Here is a 14,350-nt window from a genome sequence, read left to right on the forward strand (position 1 = left end):
ATAGATATTTTGGGACAACCATAAAACATTTTTTATTTTTATTTTAAACAGCAGCAACTATTACCCCTAATTTTAAATGACATTTTAATTGTAAAAATTAGGCCATTGTTTTGTGCGATGGCCATTTAACCCAGTTACATTTTAAAATATTTTGGAGAGTTATTCACTGTCAATATTTTCTGTGTTTTAACAGTATACAATATTTCTATATACATTATGATTACACCGATCATACAAATTAACAAGAGTATAAATGTGTAATAATAATGCACCCTTTTCCTTCTCTTTTTATTTAAATGATTCATTTGTTATGCAAAGACATCAACGAATTAAAGAGGTCTGAGGCCCTCCGGGACCCTGTAACACAAAATAGCCAGTAAGTACTCACAAATTTATATTTATATAACAAAATCTTATTTCCATTTGTCCTCTTTTAATAAAAAAAGCAATGTGTGTTTGTCCTTGAAACACTCTTAGCTTCATTAACACAAGTTCACGTGGGAGGCATCAGTCAAGCTGTATTTTCACTCAGGGCTTCCTCTCTCATCATCGGCATTATTTGATTGCTTCAGTAAATCAGGACTTTGAATGATGAAAAAGGATCTTGAGGGTACATTGTTTAGGTTTTCGCATCAACACAAGTTCACACAATCAGCTAAGACACGCAAGCCCTCCCAGCAGTGCCTCTCCTCCATGAATCCATTAGGGCAGGTAATGGATGGGTAAACCTTGTGAAGAGTAATCGTCTCTGATTTCACATGCTTTTCAGAGCATCACGCTGACACAAGGGTCGAAAGTCTCTCTCCGTCTTTTTTTCCTGCCCAGTCTTTATGCCCACTCTTTGCCCGCCTCCCCCCGCGCTCTCTCAGCTAGTTTACACTATTTGCAGAGGAAAGGGTATAATGATTGCACTCTGACAGAGCTCTCTGATGGATGCCACAGTCTGCCCAATGAATGGCCTCATTAATAAACATAAGCCGTCTCTAGTGCGAGATGCTTTTGGAACATCCCAGAACCTGGTAGTCACACAGAGCTCCTGAGAGAAGACCCTCTATGGGGTTATGATGGTTAAAGATGATGGTTAGCATTGCAGCATTCGCTTTGCTTTCAGGTAAACCATTTGGTGGCGTGCTGAAGAATTCCTCTTGCCAGTCACTTCTTGCGCTTTATTGCCTCTACAAGTACCCTGCACTCGAGCACCAGTAGAACACTACATGTGCTGTTCCCCCTCTCTCGCTCTCTCTTCTCCGTCACTTACTGTTGTCATTCTGTCACTGAGCCGATGGGCACATTAAAAGGCCGTCTGCTTCGGTCCAAAACTCACAAAAAAATAGTAATAAAGCAAAATAAAATAAATCAAGTGCCTCTCTTTCTTAGTCATAATTATGATTTTGCGCTTAAGCCGGGACCGTAGCTGAAGAATCGGAGTTTAAAGCAGGCGCTTTGGTGCAAAAAAATGCATTTATGGGCCTTTGTGCGCCTCCTCATTATGTGTGGGGCTGATTCATTAAGTAATTGGTTTGCAGTTGTTTACATGAGTATTAAGGCCCCCTATTTAGCAGTCTTTGAGAGATACATTGTGCAAATGTTGCATGTTATGAATGCCCAATGAGAGGCGGGGGGCCAGGCCTATTGGCCAAACACTGCGCTGGGCTGAAAAGACCAGAGAAAAGCGTCAGGCGCTGCTTTGCATAGCAATGACTCGCCCATAATAAGCTTTCCAGATTAAATACATGCAGTCCATACAAGATGCAAAGAGATACTCTTAACACATTTATGTGTGTTCATTTCACTATTATAGCACTGAAGAGAATTGGGGTCTTTCATATCCACCCCCGTTTTTTTTTTTTAATTCCCTTTCCTGCGCTCTCCTCTCGTCAACGTGCCATTTTTACTGCTAAATACTTTTATGGAACACAGCGTTTTATTGTGTTATAATTCAGAGGCTGTGCGGACGGTATTTGTTACGCCTGTGTGCTGCAGTGATTGGGAAGGGGAGAGCTGCAATAAGCAGCTGCACTCCATGTAAAGACCTCTTGTTCCTGCGCTTTGTTTAAGGCTGCATGCCACAGCTTCCTCCTCTTCAGCGGCTATTGTGTCCTCGGCTACTGCAGGCATGTAGCGCAGGTCTCGCCCGCTCGCTGGATCTTAGTGTCCCGCTCTGTTGCTTTAGGAAAAATAACAGGTTAGGAGTAGTGACGGTTTAGCGTAACATCTTCGCCAACATTTCTTCAATTTAAAACAATTGTGCTTGTGTAACAGCAGCGGGAGGTTAATATGCAAAGGAAGCCGTTTGTATATAGACTTTGAGTTTTCCCGGTTTAACAAATTTGCTGTTTTAACATATTTTTTGTTTTTAAATGTCTATAAATTTTTATTCGTTTTATTTCAGGTTCAGTTATTTTAGTACAGCAAGTTGAACTAAATGAAAATGAGAAATGTTGCCTTGATTCTTGTTTTGGTTGACTAAAATATCCCTGTTACGGGTGTCTTCTGTTGTCTAGAGTGAATGAATGTGTAGGGTGGTGGTGGGTGGGACGGGGTAGCACTAAACAGCAGTAGCCAGTGGGGGTCACTCTCTTTCTTTGTGCCTCTCATCATCCGCCTGCTTTGTCTAACAAAAAAGAATATTCTCTGTACACATATTAACATTTATTTCACTGAGCCCATTTTTTTTTCTTTACCAAGATGAGGTCTTCAATTTGTAAACTTAAATAATACAGGAGAGAAAAAAAATGCAGTGACCCAGTTCTCTTGAGGTGATGTCTGTGTGTACAGAGCCATTTAAAAAGAAAAGTCCCCTGCCTATCCTCCTGCAGTTCTGGCTGTTCGCCAGCAGAGGGCACTCATATTTAGGCCAGCTGTGTGGTACCCAACAGTGGCAGCTGGTGGCACGTAGAGGGCGCTCTCTATGCTGCTCTGAATGATCATTACCTCACTCCAGAGCTCTTGGCTCTTACAGGAGTCCAATCAATGGTAAATCAGTGCTGCTGTGGGTCACAGCTGGGACGGGTGTAGGAGGTGCTACTGCTACCTTGCTCAAACACTGATCCAAAGAGCATGTTCTATTAGCATAGCTGTGGAGGCGTATAGATGTTTATGTTTTTGTATGCTACATTCTTATGATGGGTATTGATCCTTTACTCATACACATTGGTGTAGAAACAATTTTCCCTCAGAAATTGCTAGTAAATTTGACAAGTAATTACAAAGAATCAGCAAGTAACAAATTGAATCAAATTTGTTTTACTGTTTTTATTTAAACAACATACACACTCACAGTCAACTGTGTACAGACATTGTGCTTTACATAGCGTACATATAAAATATCTACACACACATTTATATATATATATTTATGTATTTATTTATACATTTATTTATTTATGTATTTATTTATGTGTGTGTGTGTGTGTGTGTGTGTGTGTGTGTGTGTGTGTGTGTGTGTGTGTGTGTGTGTGTGTGTGTGTGTGTGTGAAATTTATATGTAAATTTAAGTAAATAATAAAATGTAAATTAATAAAAAAGTAAAGCAACATCAGTAAATTACAGGCAAAACCAGCCATCAGTATGTATTCATCCCCTTCAGCTATAACTAATTTTGAATAAAACTTGGAGCCGGAAACACTTTAATTAAGTCTTAAACATGACATTTTTAAGTGGAAAGGCTGAGAGTATTTTCTTGTAAAATGTACTTCAATAATCAGTATTATGTACAACTAAAAAAAAATCACAATTCATTTTCAACCTTTATTAAATATCTGTCAAATTTGACGTGACATGCATATTTTTTGAGTGGTTTAGTCCAAATATTCTTAAGAGACTCAATTGTTGTATATGATGAACAGATTTAATTTAGGCTTTTATTCACATTTAAACATTGATCAACGAACCTAAACAGACGCTCAACCGAACCTGCTTGACGCTCGAGAACAAACCTCATTGGTTCTTGCAGGAAGCTCAAACGTTCTGCGTAACATGAGAATGAACCTCATTGGTTCTTGTGGAAGCTCAAACGTTCTGCGTAACACGAGAATGAACCTCATTGTTCTTGTGGAAGCTCAAACGTGCTGCGTAACACGAGAATGAACCTCATTGGTTCTTGTGGAAGATCAAACGTGCTGCGTAACACGAGAATGAACCTCATTGGTTCTTGTGGAAGCTCAAACGTGCTGCGTAACACGAGAATGAACCTCATTGGTTCTTGTGGAAGATCAAACGTGCTGCGTAACACGAGAATGAACCTCATTGGTTCTTGCTGAAGCTCAAATGCGCTGCGTAACACGAGAATGAACCTCATTGGTTCTTGTGGAAGCTTAAACGTGCTGCGTAACACGAGAATGAACCTCATTGGTTCTTGTGGAAGATAAAACGTGCTGCGTAACACGAGAATGAACCTCATTGGTTCTTGTGGAAGCTCAAACGTGCTGCGTAACACGAGAATGAACCTCATTGGTCCTTGTGGAAGATCAAACGTTCTGCGTAACACAAGAATGAACCTCATTGGTCCTTGTGGAAGATCAAACGTTCTGCGTAACACAAGAATGAACCTCATTGGTCCTTGTGGAAGATCAAACGTTCTGCGTAACACAAGAATGAACCTCATTGGTCCTTGTGGAAGATCAAACGTTCTGCGTAACACGAGAATGAACCTCATTGGTTCTTGTGGAAGATCAAATGTGCTGCATAACACGAGAATGAACCTCATTGGGTTCTTGCTGAAACTCAAACGTGCTGTGTAACACGACAATGAACCTCATTGGTTCTTGCTGAAGTTCAAACGTGCTGCGTAACACGAGAATGAACCTCATTGGTTCTTGTGGAAGTTCAAACGTGCTGCGTAACACGAGAATGAACCTCATTGGTTCATGCTGAAGCTCAAATGTGATGCGTAACACGAGAATGAACCTCATTGGTTCTTGCTGAAGATCAAACGTCATGCGTAACACGAGAATGAACCTCATTGGTTCTTGCTGAAGATCAAACGTTCTGCGTAACACGAGAATGAACCTCATTGGTTCTTGCTGAAGATCAAACGTGATGCGTAACACGAGAATGAACCTCATTGGGTTCTTGCTGAAACTCAAACGTGCTGTGTAACACGACAATGAACCTCATTGGTTCTTGCTGAAGTTCAAACGTTCTGCGTAACACGAGAATGAACCTCATTGGTTCTTGTTGAAACTCAAACGTTCTGCGTAACACGAGAATGAACCTCATTGGTTCTTGCTGAAACTCAAACGTTCTGCGTAACACGAGAATGAACCTCATTGGTTCTTGCTGAAGATCAAACGTGATGCGTAACACGAGAATGAACCTCATTGGTTCTTGTGGAAGTTCAAACGTGCTGCGTAACACGAGAATGAACCTCATTGGTTCTTGCTGAAGATCAAACGTCATGCGTAACACGAGAATGAACCTCATTGGTTCTTGCTGAAACTCAAACGTTCTGCGTAACACGAGAATGAACCTCATTGGTTCTTGCTGAAGATCAAACGTTCTGCGTAACACGAGAATGAACCTCATTGGTTCTTGCTGAAGATCAAATGTGATGCGTAACACGAGAATGAATCTCATTGGTTCTTGCTGAAGATCAAACGTTCTGCGTAACACGAGAATGAACCTCATTGGTTCTTGCTGAAGATCAAACGTCATGCGTAACACGAGAATGAACCTCATTGGTTCTTGCTGAAGATCAAACGTTCTGCGTAACACGAGAATGAACCTCATTGGTTCTTGCTGAAACTCAAACGTGCTGTGTAACACGAGAATGAACCTCATTGGTTCTTGCTGAAACTCAAATGTGCTGCGTAACACGAGAATGAACCTCATTGGTTCTCGCACATCAAGTGAACATGCTTGAGCTCCCGTTTACCACAACGATGTGTGAGTTGATGAATGTTTATATGTGAATAAAAGACTAAATTCAATCTGTTCATCATATAAAGCGATCGAGTCTCTTCAGAAGATTTTGACTAACCGCTCAATTCATATGGATTAGTTTTACGATCTATTTATGAACTTTTTGAAACGTAAAAGTGGTAGTTGTGTAGCTGTCGATGGAGGGGTCAGAAAGCTCTCAGAATTCATCAAAAATATCTTCATTTGTGTTCTGAAGATGAACGAAAGCCTTTCAGGTTTGAAACAACATGAGGGCGAGTAATTTTCGTTTTCTTTTTTGGGTGAACTAACCCCTTAATAAATATAAGTGAGTAATATTTGACGAAACACATATTTCTCCCCTTTATAAACCGAATATTTCAAAAGGAATGATATTACAATGATACACTTTCATCAAAACTAATAGCAGAGCAGTAATCGTACGTGATCACGGGTATTATGAAAATAACTTTGCCCAGACAACAAATGCTGACTAACTGCAGTCTATTTACATGAAGCATATTGCTGCATAGGATGCCGAGAGACGTCTTTTATTCATAGCTCAGATATCATAACAACAACCCACACACCCCATATATTAATGTATCAAATGCTTGCCTAAAAACGCACAGGGGCACTTTTCATCAAATATCACAAATACATCCAAATACTCAAAACAACGCGGAACAGAGGGAGAGCGGAAAAAGTAAACGCTGGTGCGGAGGGAAATAGAGAGAGGTTGCCGTCAAAGCAGTAATTTGCATCATTTTACACATTACATTCACCTCTGTGTGTGAGACGCAGCCAAACAGTGGCCAGCCCTGTCTTACATATTCAGATTCGTTGCCTCAATTAAGTGAACCTCAGTGCAAGATGAACTGGCATAAATGTTTATGGAAATGGAATATTAGATTGGAGGGTCAGTGCATTCACAGCTCTCTGTGATAATAGTGTCTTGAAATCAGACTCGTCACTGTCTGAAGTGGCCCAGCGGATCGAGCATTCCCATGGCAAGCAAGTTATATAAAAGAATAGCCCTATTTACCCACCAAAACATGTATTTATTATTGAGCTCATCATGACTAAAGGAGGGGGGGGGGAAGCCCTCAAATGTTGGTTTAGCGTTCAATGTTCATAAAAGAGAATGGCCTCCCATATTTTCAATTTGAACAGAGAAAGGGAGATGGAAAATTGGACACAATATGTTTGTTTGTTAGTTTATTCATTTTTGCAGACAGTTTAGTATTTAAATTTACATAAATTCTAAAAAGCATTTTTTAAGTATAATTATTGGAATAATGTATTTTATGTCGAACTTTCTAAAGCAATTTTTCTAGTTTCAGTTTATACACCAGGACATGACAAAACTTTAAAAAAATCAAATCGGCATATTAGAATGATTTCTGAAGGATCATGTGACATTTTTTTTTTTTACATTCATTCATATAGAAAATAGTTATTCAAATGGTAATAATATTTTACTATATTATACTGTTTTTACTTTAATTTTGTTTAAATGCAGCTTTAAATCTTACCTAATGGTGATGTATGTATGGAATAATGAACAGTCAGTCGATTTATTATGCAGCTGCTTGCCAAATAAATAAACGGACATGTAATGTTGATTTTATAATGCAAAAATGTAATCTACCAAAATGATATTGTCAGTCAGCATAAAAAAATGCCCATGGAAAGTCGTAACTGAGCATTCCCATGCAATAAATATTAAAATATGCTATAACAAGTAATGCGCTACGCTAAAACATGTCTGATGCTCATCATGTGTGTGTGTTTTGAATGTGCTTTCAATATGCTCTGTCTATGCAACACAAATACCATGTATATGTCGATAATATTTAATACAGATTGTGCTCAGTCCATCGTAAATGGCCATTTTGAACAAGATAATGATTTATCTTGTGCTGTGCAAAATTGCTGCCTAAATAGTCAGTTTGAAAAAGAATCCAGCCGTCAGTATCTGTTTCAGAAAAGTTTTTCATGGGTTTATGCCAGTCATGTCCCTTGACCTTGGGACTGAATACATCTATGTGGTACTTTTTGTATCTGTCAACTATAACTTTGATGCTCTACCATTCATAAGTTTGCTGTTGTGTTCTGAGTTCAACTATGTCTTTACAGCTCCTTTGGTCAGTGTCAAGGTTGAGCGTACGTGACTGAATTTGCTGTCGGGTCGGCGGGCCACATGTGAATACACATACAACCGCTGTTTTATCCTTTCATCCAAATCCATCAAAGGAAAACTAAATATTCTTACTCTTGCTCCCTGAATCAACGTGAAAACAAAATCAATGATATGGATATATGAAGACACGGAGGGCGAGGATGAGGGTGAAGATGAAGACGTCATTGTTGAGGTCTGAATAGCCCTGTGCTGATGTAAATGAATAAGCAAGGCTGTATGAAAAGTAGCGCGAGCTTTTGCATATGCAACACTGCAGATCAAAGGCTTGTCAGGGGTCATGCATTTACATAGAGATATCAGTGATGCTATGGGAACCCGGCAACCCAGCGCTCAGTCCACTTGTGAATAGAGAGCCTTGACCGGGTCCTTCAGTGCCATTAGAAAAGAAGTCAAGGAAGTTTATTTGGCCGATCACCCCATCTGAGGACAGGCTTAGAGAGGAAATGATGTTCTTCAGGGTTCGGTTAGTACCTGGCAAAGAAAAGACGAAGTGAAGGCTTCCGGGAGAATGTTGTTGTCTGTTGTGGCTGAACTGATGTTGAGCAACTGACTGAATTATATGGTTTTTACAGAGATTTGAATTATCATTGTGTGTTTTCATTTTGCTGGATAAAATGTTGTTGTTCATAATTACAAACAAGTAAGAAAATGTGTAGTCTCACAATCTCTCGTTTTTCATTTCTCACAGGAAGAGTGCAAAAAGTAAAGCTTTCTCTGCTGTCCAGTCAAAGGGTAAGACCACTGTACAAATGACTAAAATGTGTTAAAAAACTATATTGATCCTTTATATGTATGCTTATGTTCCACAATCAAAAAAAAAAAAAAACTTATTTACTACTTAGATTTACTGCACTACTTATATTTTGTGAATACACTACCAGACAAAAGTTAAAAATAATCATTAAAAAAATAAAATGTTTTTTAAAGAAGTCTCTCATACTTTACCAAGGCTGCATTTATTTGATCAAAACTACAGTAAAAACTGCAATGTTGTGTACATTTTTAAAGAACTGTTTTCTGTTTTAATATATCATTTTATTCGTGTGATCAAATCTGAATTTTTAGCATCATTACTCCAGTCTTCAGTCACATAATCCTTCAGAAATCATTCTAATTTTTCAGTTATAATTTTTTTTTAAATCTTCCTTACCCCAAAATGCTAGTGTATCATGGTTTCCACAAAAAAAAAAAATTATTTAGCAGCCAAACATTGATAATAATCAGAAATGTTTCTTGAGCAGCAAATCATCATATTAGAATGATTTCTGAAGGATCATGTGACACTTAAGACTGGAGTAATGATGCTGAAAATTCAGCGTTGATCACAGGAGAATACATTACACTATTTAGTATTTAGTTATTAAAAAAAACATAATATAATATTATTTCACAATATTAATGTTATTACTGGCTGCATAAGAGACAAATTTCAAAGACATAAAAAAATCGTAATTATTCCAAAATGTGGCCAGTATGTCAGGTTACCATGTGCGTTTAGTTTTTATTTGTTTTGTTGTTTTTTTGTACCCGTGTCTCTGGAATTATTTACTTTGTTGCGGATCACGCTCCTGCGCAAATTCATTACTTCCCCCTTACTGCAGCAGAATGTTAATGGTGTGCGTACATATTTTTGATTGCAGCGTTTTGGGGAGAATCAGACGACAGCAATTCTGAGATCGAAATGGCCTTGCGTCCTCAGTCCCGCAACACCAGCAGCCATGACTTTGATGATTTTTATGATTGATGTTTCTTTTTTTTCGGAGTTCACACCGTCACATTTTTTCCCCCAATGAGCAGTTAATATGTTTGAAAGAGATGCCTTTATGCGGTCGCAAAACAAACAGAAATCTTCACCGAGGAATGTGTGCGACATTCCGTGAAAACAAAAAAGAGCCATCCACTTTATTGTGGCCAAAGACTGTGAAGGGTTTTCAAAACATGTTGGTGTTAACCCTGCTTGAGTCTCTTTAGCTGAACAACACTTGGACCTGGTTGAAATAGATTAAACTTGGTTTTTAAAGTGATTCCTTTGCACTGTGTTGAATATTACGCATTTTAGATGCTGCAGGTATCTGCCGTTGAGTTGGAGTGGAATGCTCTGAGTCAACTCCTATGAAAAGCCAGTGCACAATGGCCACTCTGCATGCTGCTACAACACCTTTGAACTCGCTCAAGTACCCGTGGCCCATTTAGGAGGACAAAATGCGTTGTGCTCATCTCAATATAGAAACAAACGCTCTCTGTATTTGTGCTGGTAGAAAGGCGTTTTCGTCAGCTGAACGCGACAGCGTCTCCCCGACTCTTTTACGCCGACGATATGCGCCCACTTCAGAATTCGACTGTTTTTAAAACGTGCTATTACTCATTTTCACACTTTTTTTCTCTGGTTGCTTTTCAAGCATGTTGCATCACAGACATAGACGTTGCCGTACAAAATATGTGACGTGCTTTGCTTCGATTCATTGTTACAAGTTTTTCCCTCTAATGCTTATTTTTAGACTCACAATGATAGTTAAAATTATGGATAATTATGATTAGGCATTGAAAAGAGCACCGATCAAACACAGCAATATCATTACAGTAATAACGGTTATTTTCCCCAAAACAGCCAATCAGTGAGAACGACTGTAACCCTTTTTCTAATGGACCTGAAAATAACATTACAAACTGAAATTGCAGTGCATGGATTTCCAGATCTGTTTCCCCAGCCATCAGTAATCTACATCGCCAGCGACGGGATTGTCAATTTTGTCTGTGACTCGCAGGTTCATTAGGTTTCATCATTGTGCTGGTATATTTAACATGCACACAGGCGTGTTATCCTGTAATGATACAAAACCTGCAGCATTCTATCCATCAGTATGATTCCATTAGTTAGCTTTTAAGTAACTTTATGAGGCCGAACCTGCTAGAGTAGGACTCCACTCTCATTAGCCGTAATGGCTCCCGCCAGCCTTGACCCGCACGCGTCAGAACGCGCCTGCATAATTTGGGGATTGCTAAAAAGCTCCCCTCACATAATATCTGTGTTAAGGATCATGTCAACAGATACTTGTGTGATGGAGGAAGCCGTGCGAGAGAGTTACATTGTGCTGGCCCGTAACAACGTGATAAACACTTTTTAAAGGAACTGTACAGCCCATGGACTGGGTAATGGAAAAAATAAACACAGAGTGTGACTTGCAAACGATGTCACATCAAAACGGAGAGAGTGTTTTGTTTCAAAATAGACCATGCCCAGATTACTTTTGCACAAATGTGTGTACTAAGCCACTTTATATACATGCATGAAGGTCTCCCAGCAGGGAAGGTCATTAAAGCATCCAGATTCAGAGACTTTCCCAGTTTAAATGATCTGTCTGAATCCAATGGCGTATCGTGCCCTATTTCAAGGCTCAGTTTGGAAAATCCATTCATTTAACGAATAAAAAGAGTCATGTCTACATGTTTAAGTCTATTTTATTAAGAAAGCCTGTGTTATTATCTAGCTATTGTCAGTGTTATGAATGTGTGTGACAATGCCATTCGTACCCCACAAAACTGCCTTCTTTGGTAGAATGATGAAATATATATTATCTTTTATTATTATTCATTTTAATGGTTTTATTATTATTAATTGCAATAATAATTGTTAACACTTTATTTTAGTGTTCTTGTTACATGAACTTACTGTAGTAATAGCCGTAAATTATGAATAATTACATGCAACTAAGTACATGTTAATTCACATTTCTCAGTACTTAAATGTATAATTACATTATATAAGAACACCTTAAAATAAAGTGTAACCTAATCTTATTCTTATAATTAGTTGGAAATTATAAAAAAAAAAAAAAACATTTTGTTTTGTGTATATATATATATATATATATGAACTCTTTCTTTTATCACATTATTTTAGCTATAAATGTTAACATGATTTTTGGTCAAGGTCTCAGTTATCATGCAGTTCCGCTAATTTAAAACTGTAAACTGCCAGAGCGTGTTTAACTGGAGCCTTTTTAAGTGGCTAAATTGCTAGCATCACCCAAGCTAAACTTGTATTCTGCTGATAAACAATATATTATGCAGCAAAGGCCAGACATGTCTGTTTTTGTTTCTGGAACAATCTCAGACAATAAAAGAAAGGAAGACCTAGATGAAAGCAAGTAGGGAAGTTAAACACTCATTAACAATGATATGCCAGCATTGTGCTATTTGCATATTGCATGTTTGTGTAATTTATTCACGCTTATTCGACAAGTTGAAGTTTCAAGTGTGTCCCTTCCACTCTCCCCCGTCCACTTTTATTTTTATCAGGGAATAATGATTTAAAACAAGGTCATTTGATCTTCTGTTTCAATAGACCTTAATGAAATATTCATTTACTCGCCTGTGGTTTCTCTGACAGTGTTTCTGAGGATGTTCAGCGAAGACACAAAGGCCGCGCTTTTCATCATTCAAACCCATGTTTCCACGTTTTGATTCATACAGATATGGATAATTATACCTTCTTTTACTTAGAAACCTACGGTTTACCTAACAAGAGGGTTTATAGGTGTCCAAGCAAAACCCATTTTGTAATATGCCAATAGGATTTGTGGGTTGAGGGAATTTGGGATGCACATAACATTGAATCTTTTTCTTAGGATTGTAAAGACTAAATGTACTGTAGTGTGTTGTGTGTTCTAATACATGAACAATTTTTAGTGCAATATGAATGTCGTGATCTCAATGAATTCACTTTCCATCTGACTGCAGTTAGATTTCTTGATGCACGTTGCATATTGTGGCATGTTTTTGCAGAGAAAATATTAATTTGATCAGCCTGTCTGTACTGAGCCTGCGTTTCCCAATGTACAGGTCATTTTATGCAGTTCATTGAGAAAACGTTTTCATAAAAAGTGGCATATAACGGGTTAAAGGTGTATTTATTCCATTATGCATGTTTCCAATTCTGCACGACCTTGGCAATAGACAGTATACATTTTGAGCATTCCAAAAAAATATTTCAATATTTGTCTTTTCTTTGTATTTTTAAGTTTTTTTTAAAAACACTTTTGAACTATTTTCACAAGAGTAACATTTCGAAACCCTAATTACAAAAATCACTGATCACACTTGAAACAACTTGTCGTTCATTTATAACCTGCTTTTGTGCTGTTTTTTAGTCCTTTCACAATACAAGAGACATGTTTCAAATTGCCCAGTGCTGTAATGTACAGTCACCATGGGTTAAACACTTACATTACATAAGCAAATGGACAAATTCCATGATAAATGAAGACACCGGCATCATAAAAAAAAAAAAAACACAGCATGCAACCTATATGTTATCTCGATTAAATGTCCTTCCAGTGTAACTGAATTGTTACTGTATATGACCTTTTGACCTTATGGTGAGGTAGTAATTTGCCAGCCTTTGATTATTATGCAGCATACTGTGAAACTATGACGCAGTCTTCCTATCATATTCTACCTTGTAATGCAAACACACTTTGAATGTATATTTTAAACCTTTACGATATATTTTAGTGGTTATTAATGTTTTAATACCATAAGTATTTATTATGGTTGATTACACTTTTTTTGAACATGTAATTTAAATAATACATACAAAATAATCAAACAGTTAAAAATGTATAGGTCTACCAAACTATTTGTTGATCAACATTTAAAATCAGACTAAATGAATGTGAACATTATGAATCATGCATCGAAAGCAACTACTTTAAATGAAAGGTATGTATAAATCAAACACTATAGTAGAGTAAAAGTTTATGATTTGGAAATATCGAGAGAAAAAAAATGTGAGGGTCCATGGCCTTTCTCACCAGCTTGTTGGTAACCAAAAGGAAAATGCCTTACTGGCTCCACACTATGAGCAAAAACATTCATACGAGGCACCTGTATGAATACATTTCTCTACGGAAGAATGTTCTTTTACAGATGTAGGCTTGTGCATTTCCCCTAATGCAACATTAAGCTGTGATGCTATACGTCAAGCCGTAAGCTACATATGTAACATATAGATGAGAACACAGCCCGCCGGGCAGATCCATGGCAGAGGAACTCTCAGCATCACTCAGGACCGCTGGGCCCTTCCATCTAATGCACAAAATCAAATTATAATTAACCACATTTAAGTTGGAGCAGCAAGTCCCTCCTTATAGGTTTCCTGTGATCTCTGCCTCTTTTTTCCGCTTCATGCCCATGGAGTAATTAATATGGTAAGACATCATGTTCGGTGAATTCCTTTGAGATGGGTTTGCGAAAGCTGTTAAAGCC

At 37.9% G+C, this 14,350-nt stretch overlaps 1 protein-coding gene across 5 annotated transcripts in view; it reads left to right on the forward strand.

Annotated features, from left to right (window-relative positions):
* The window catches only part of kiz (kizuna centrosomal protein), a 39,367-nt gene extending 27,575 nt beyond the window's left edge, over positions 1–11,792 (forward strand). For 3 of the 5 annotated variants that reach the window (XM_079632544.1, XM_079632545.1, XM_079632543.1), the window contains 3 exons: positions 319–376; positions 8,772–8,815; positions 9,724–11,790. In XM_079632544.1, the coding sequence (XP_079488670.1) occupies positions 319–376; positions 8,772–8,815; positions 9,724–9,827 (206 nt within the window). In that variant the 3' untranslated portion in view covers positions 9,828–11,790. Of the gene's footprint in view, positions 1–318; positions 377–8,771; positions 8,816–9,723 lie in introns of all 5 variants that reach the window. The other 2 variants (XM_079632542.1, XM_079632541.1) reach the window with 1 other exon arrangement.
* The last annotated feature ends 2,558 nt before the right edge of the window (positions 11,793–14,350 follow it).

The sequence above is a fragment of the Phoxinus phoxinus genome, assembly GCF_949152265.1.
Source record: "Phoxinus phoxinus genome assembly, chromosome: 13".
In the NCBI taxonomy this organism is placed as follows: Eukaryota; Metazoa; Chordata; class Actinopteri; order Cypriniformes; family Leuciscidae; genus Phoxinus; species Phoxinus phoxinus.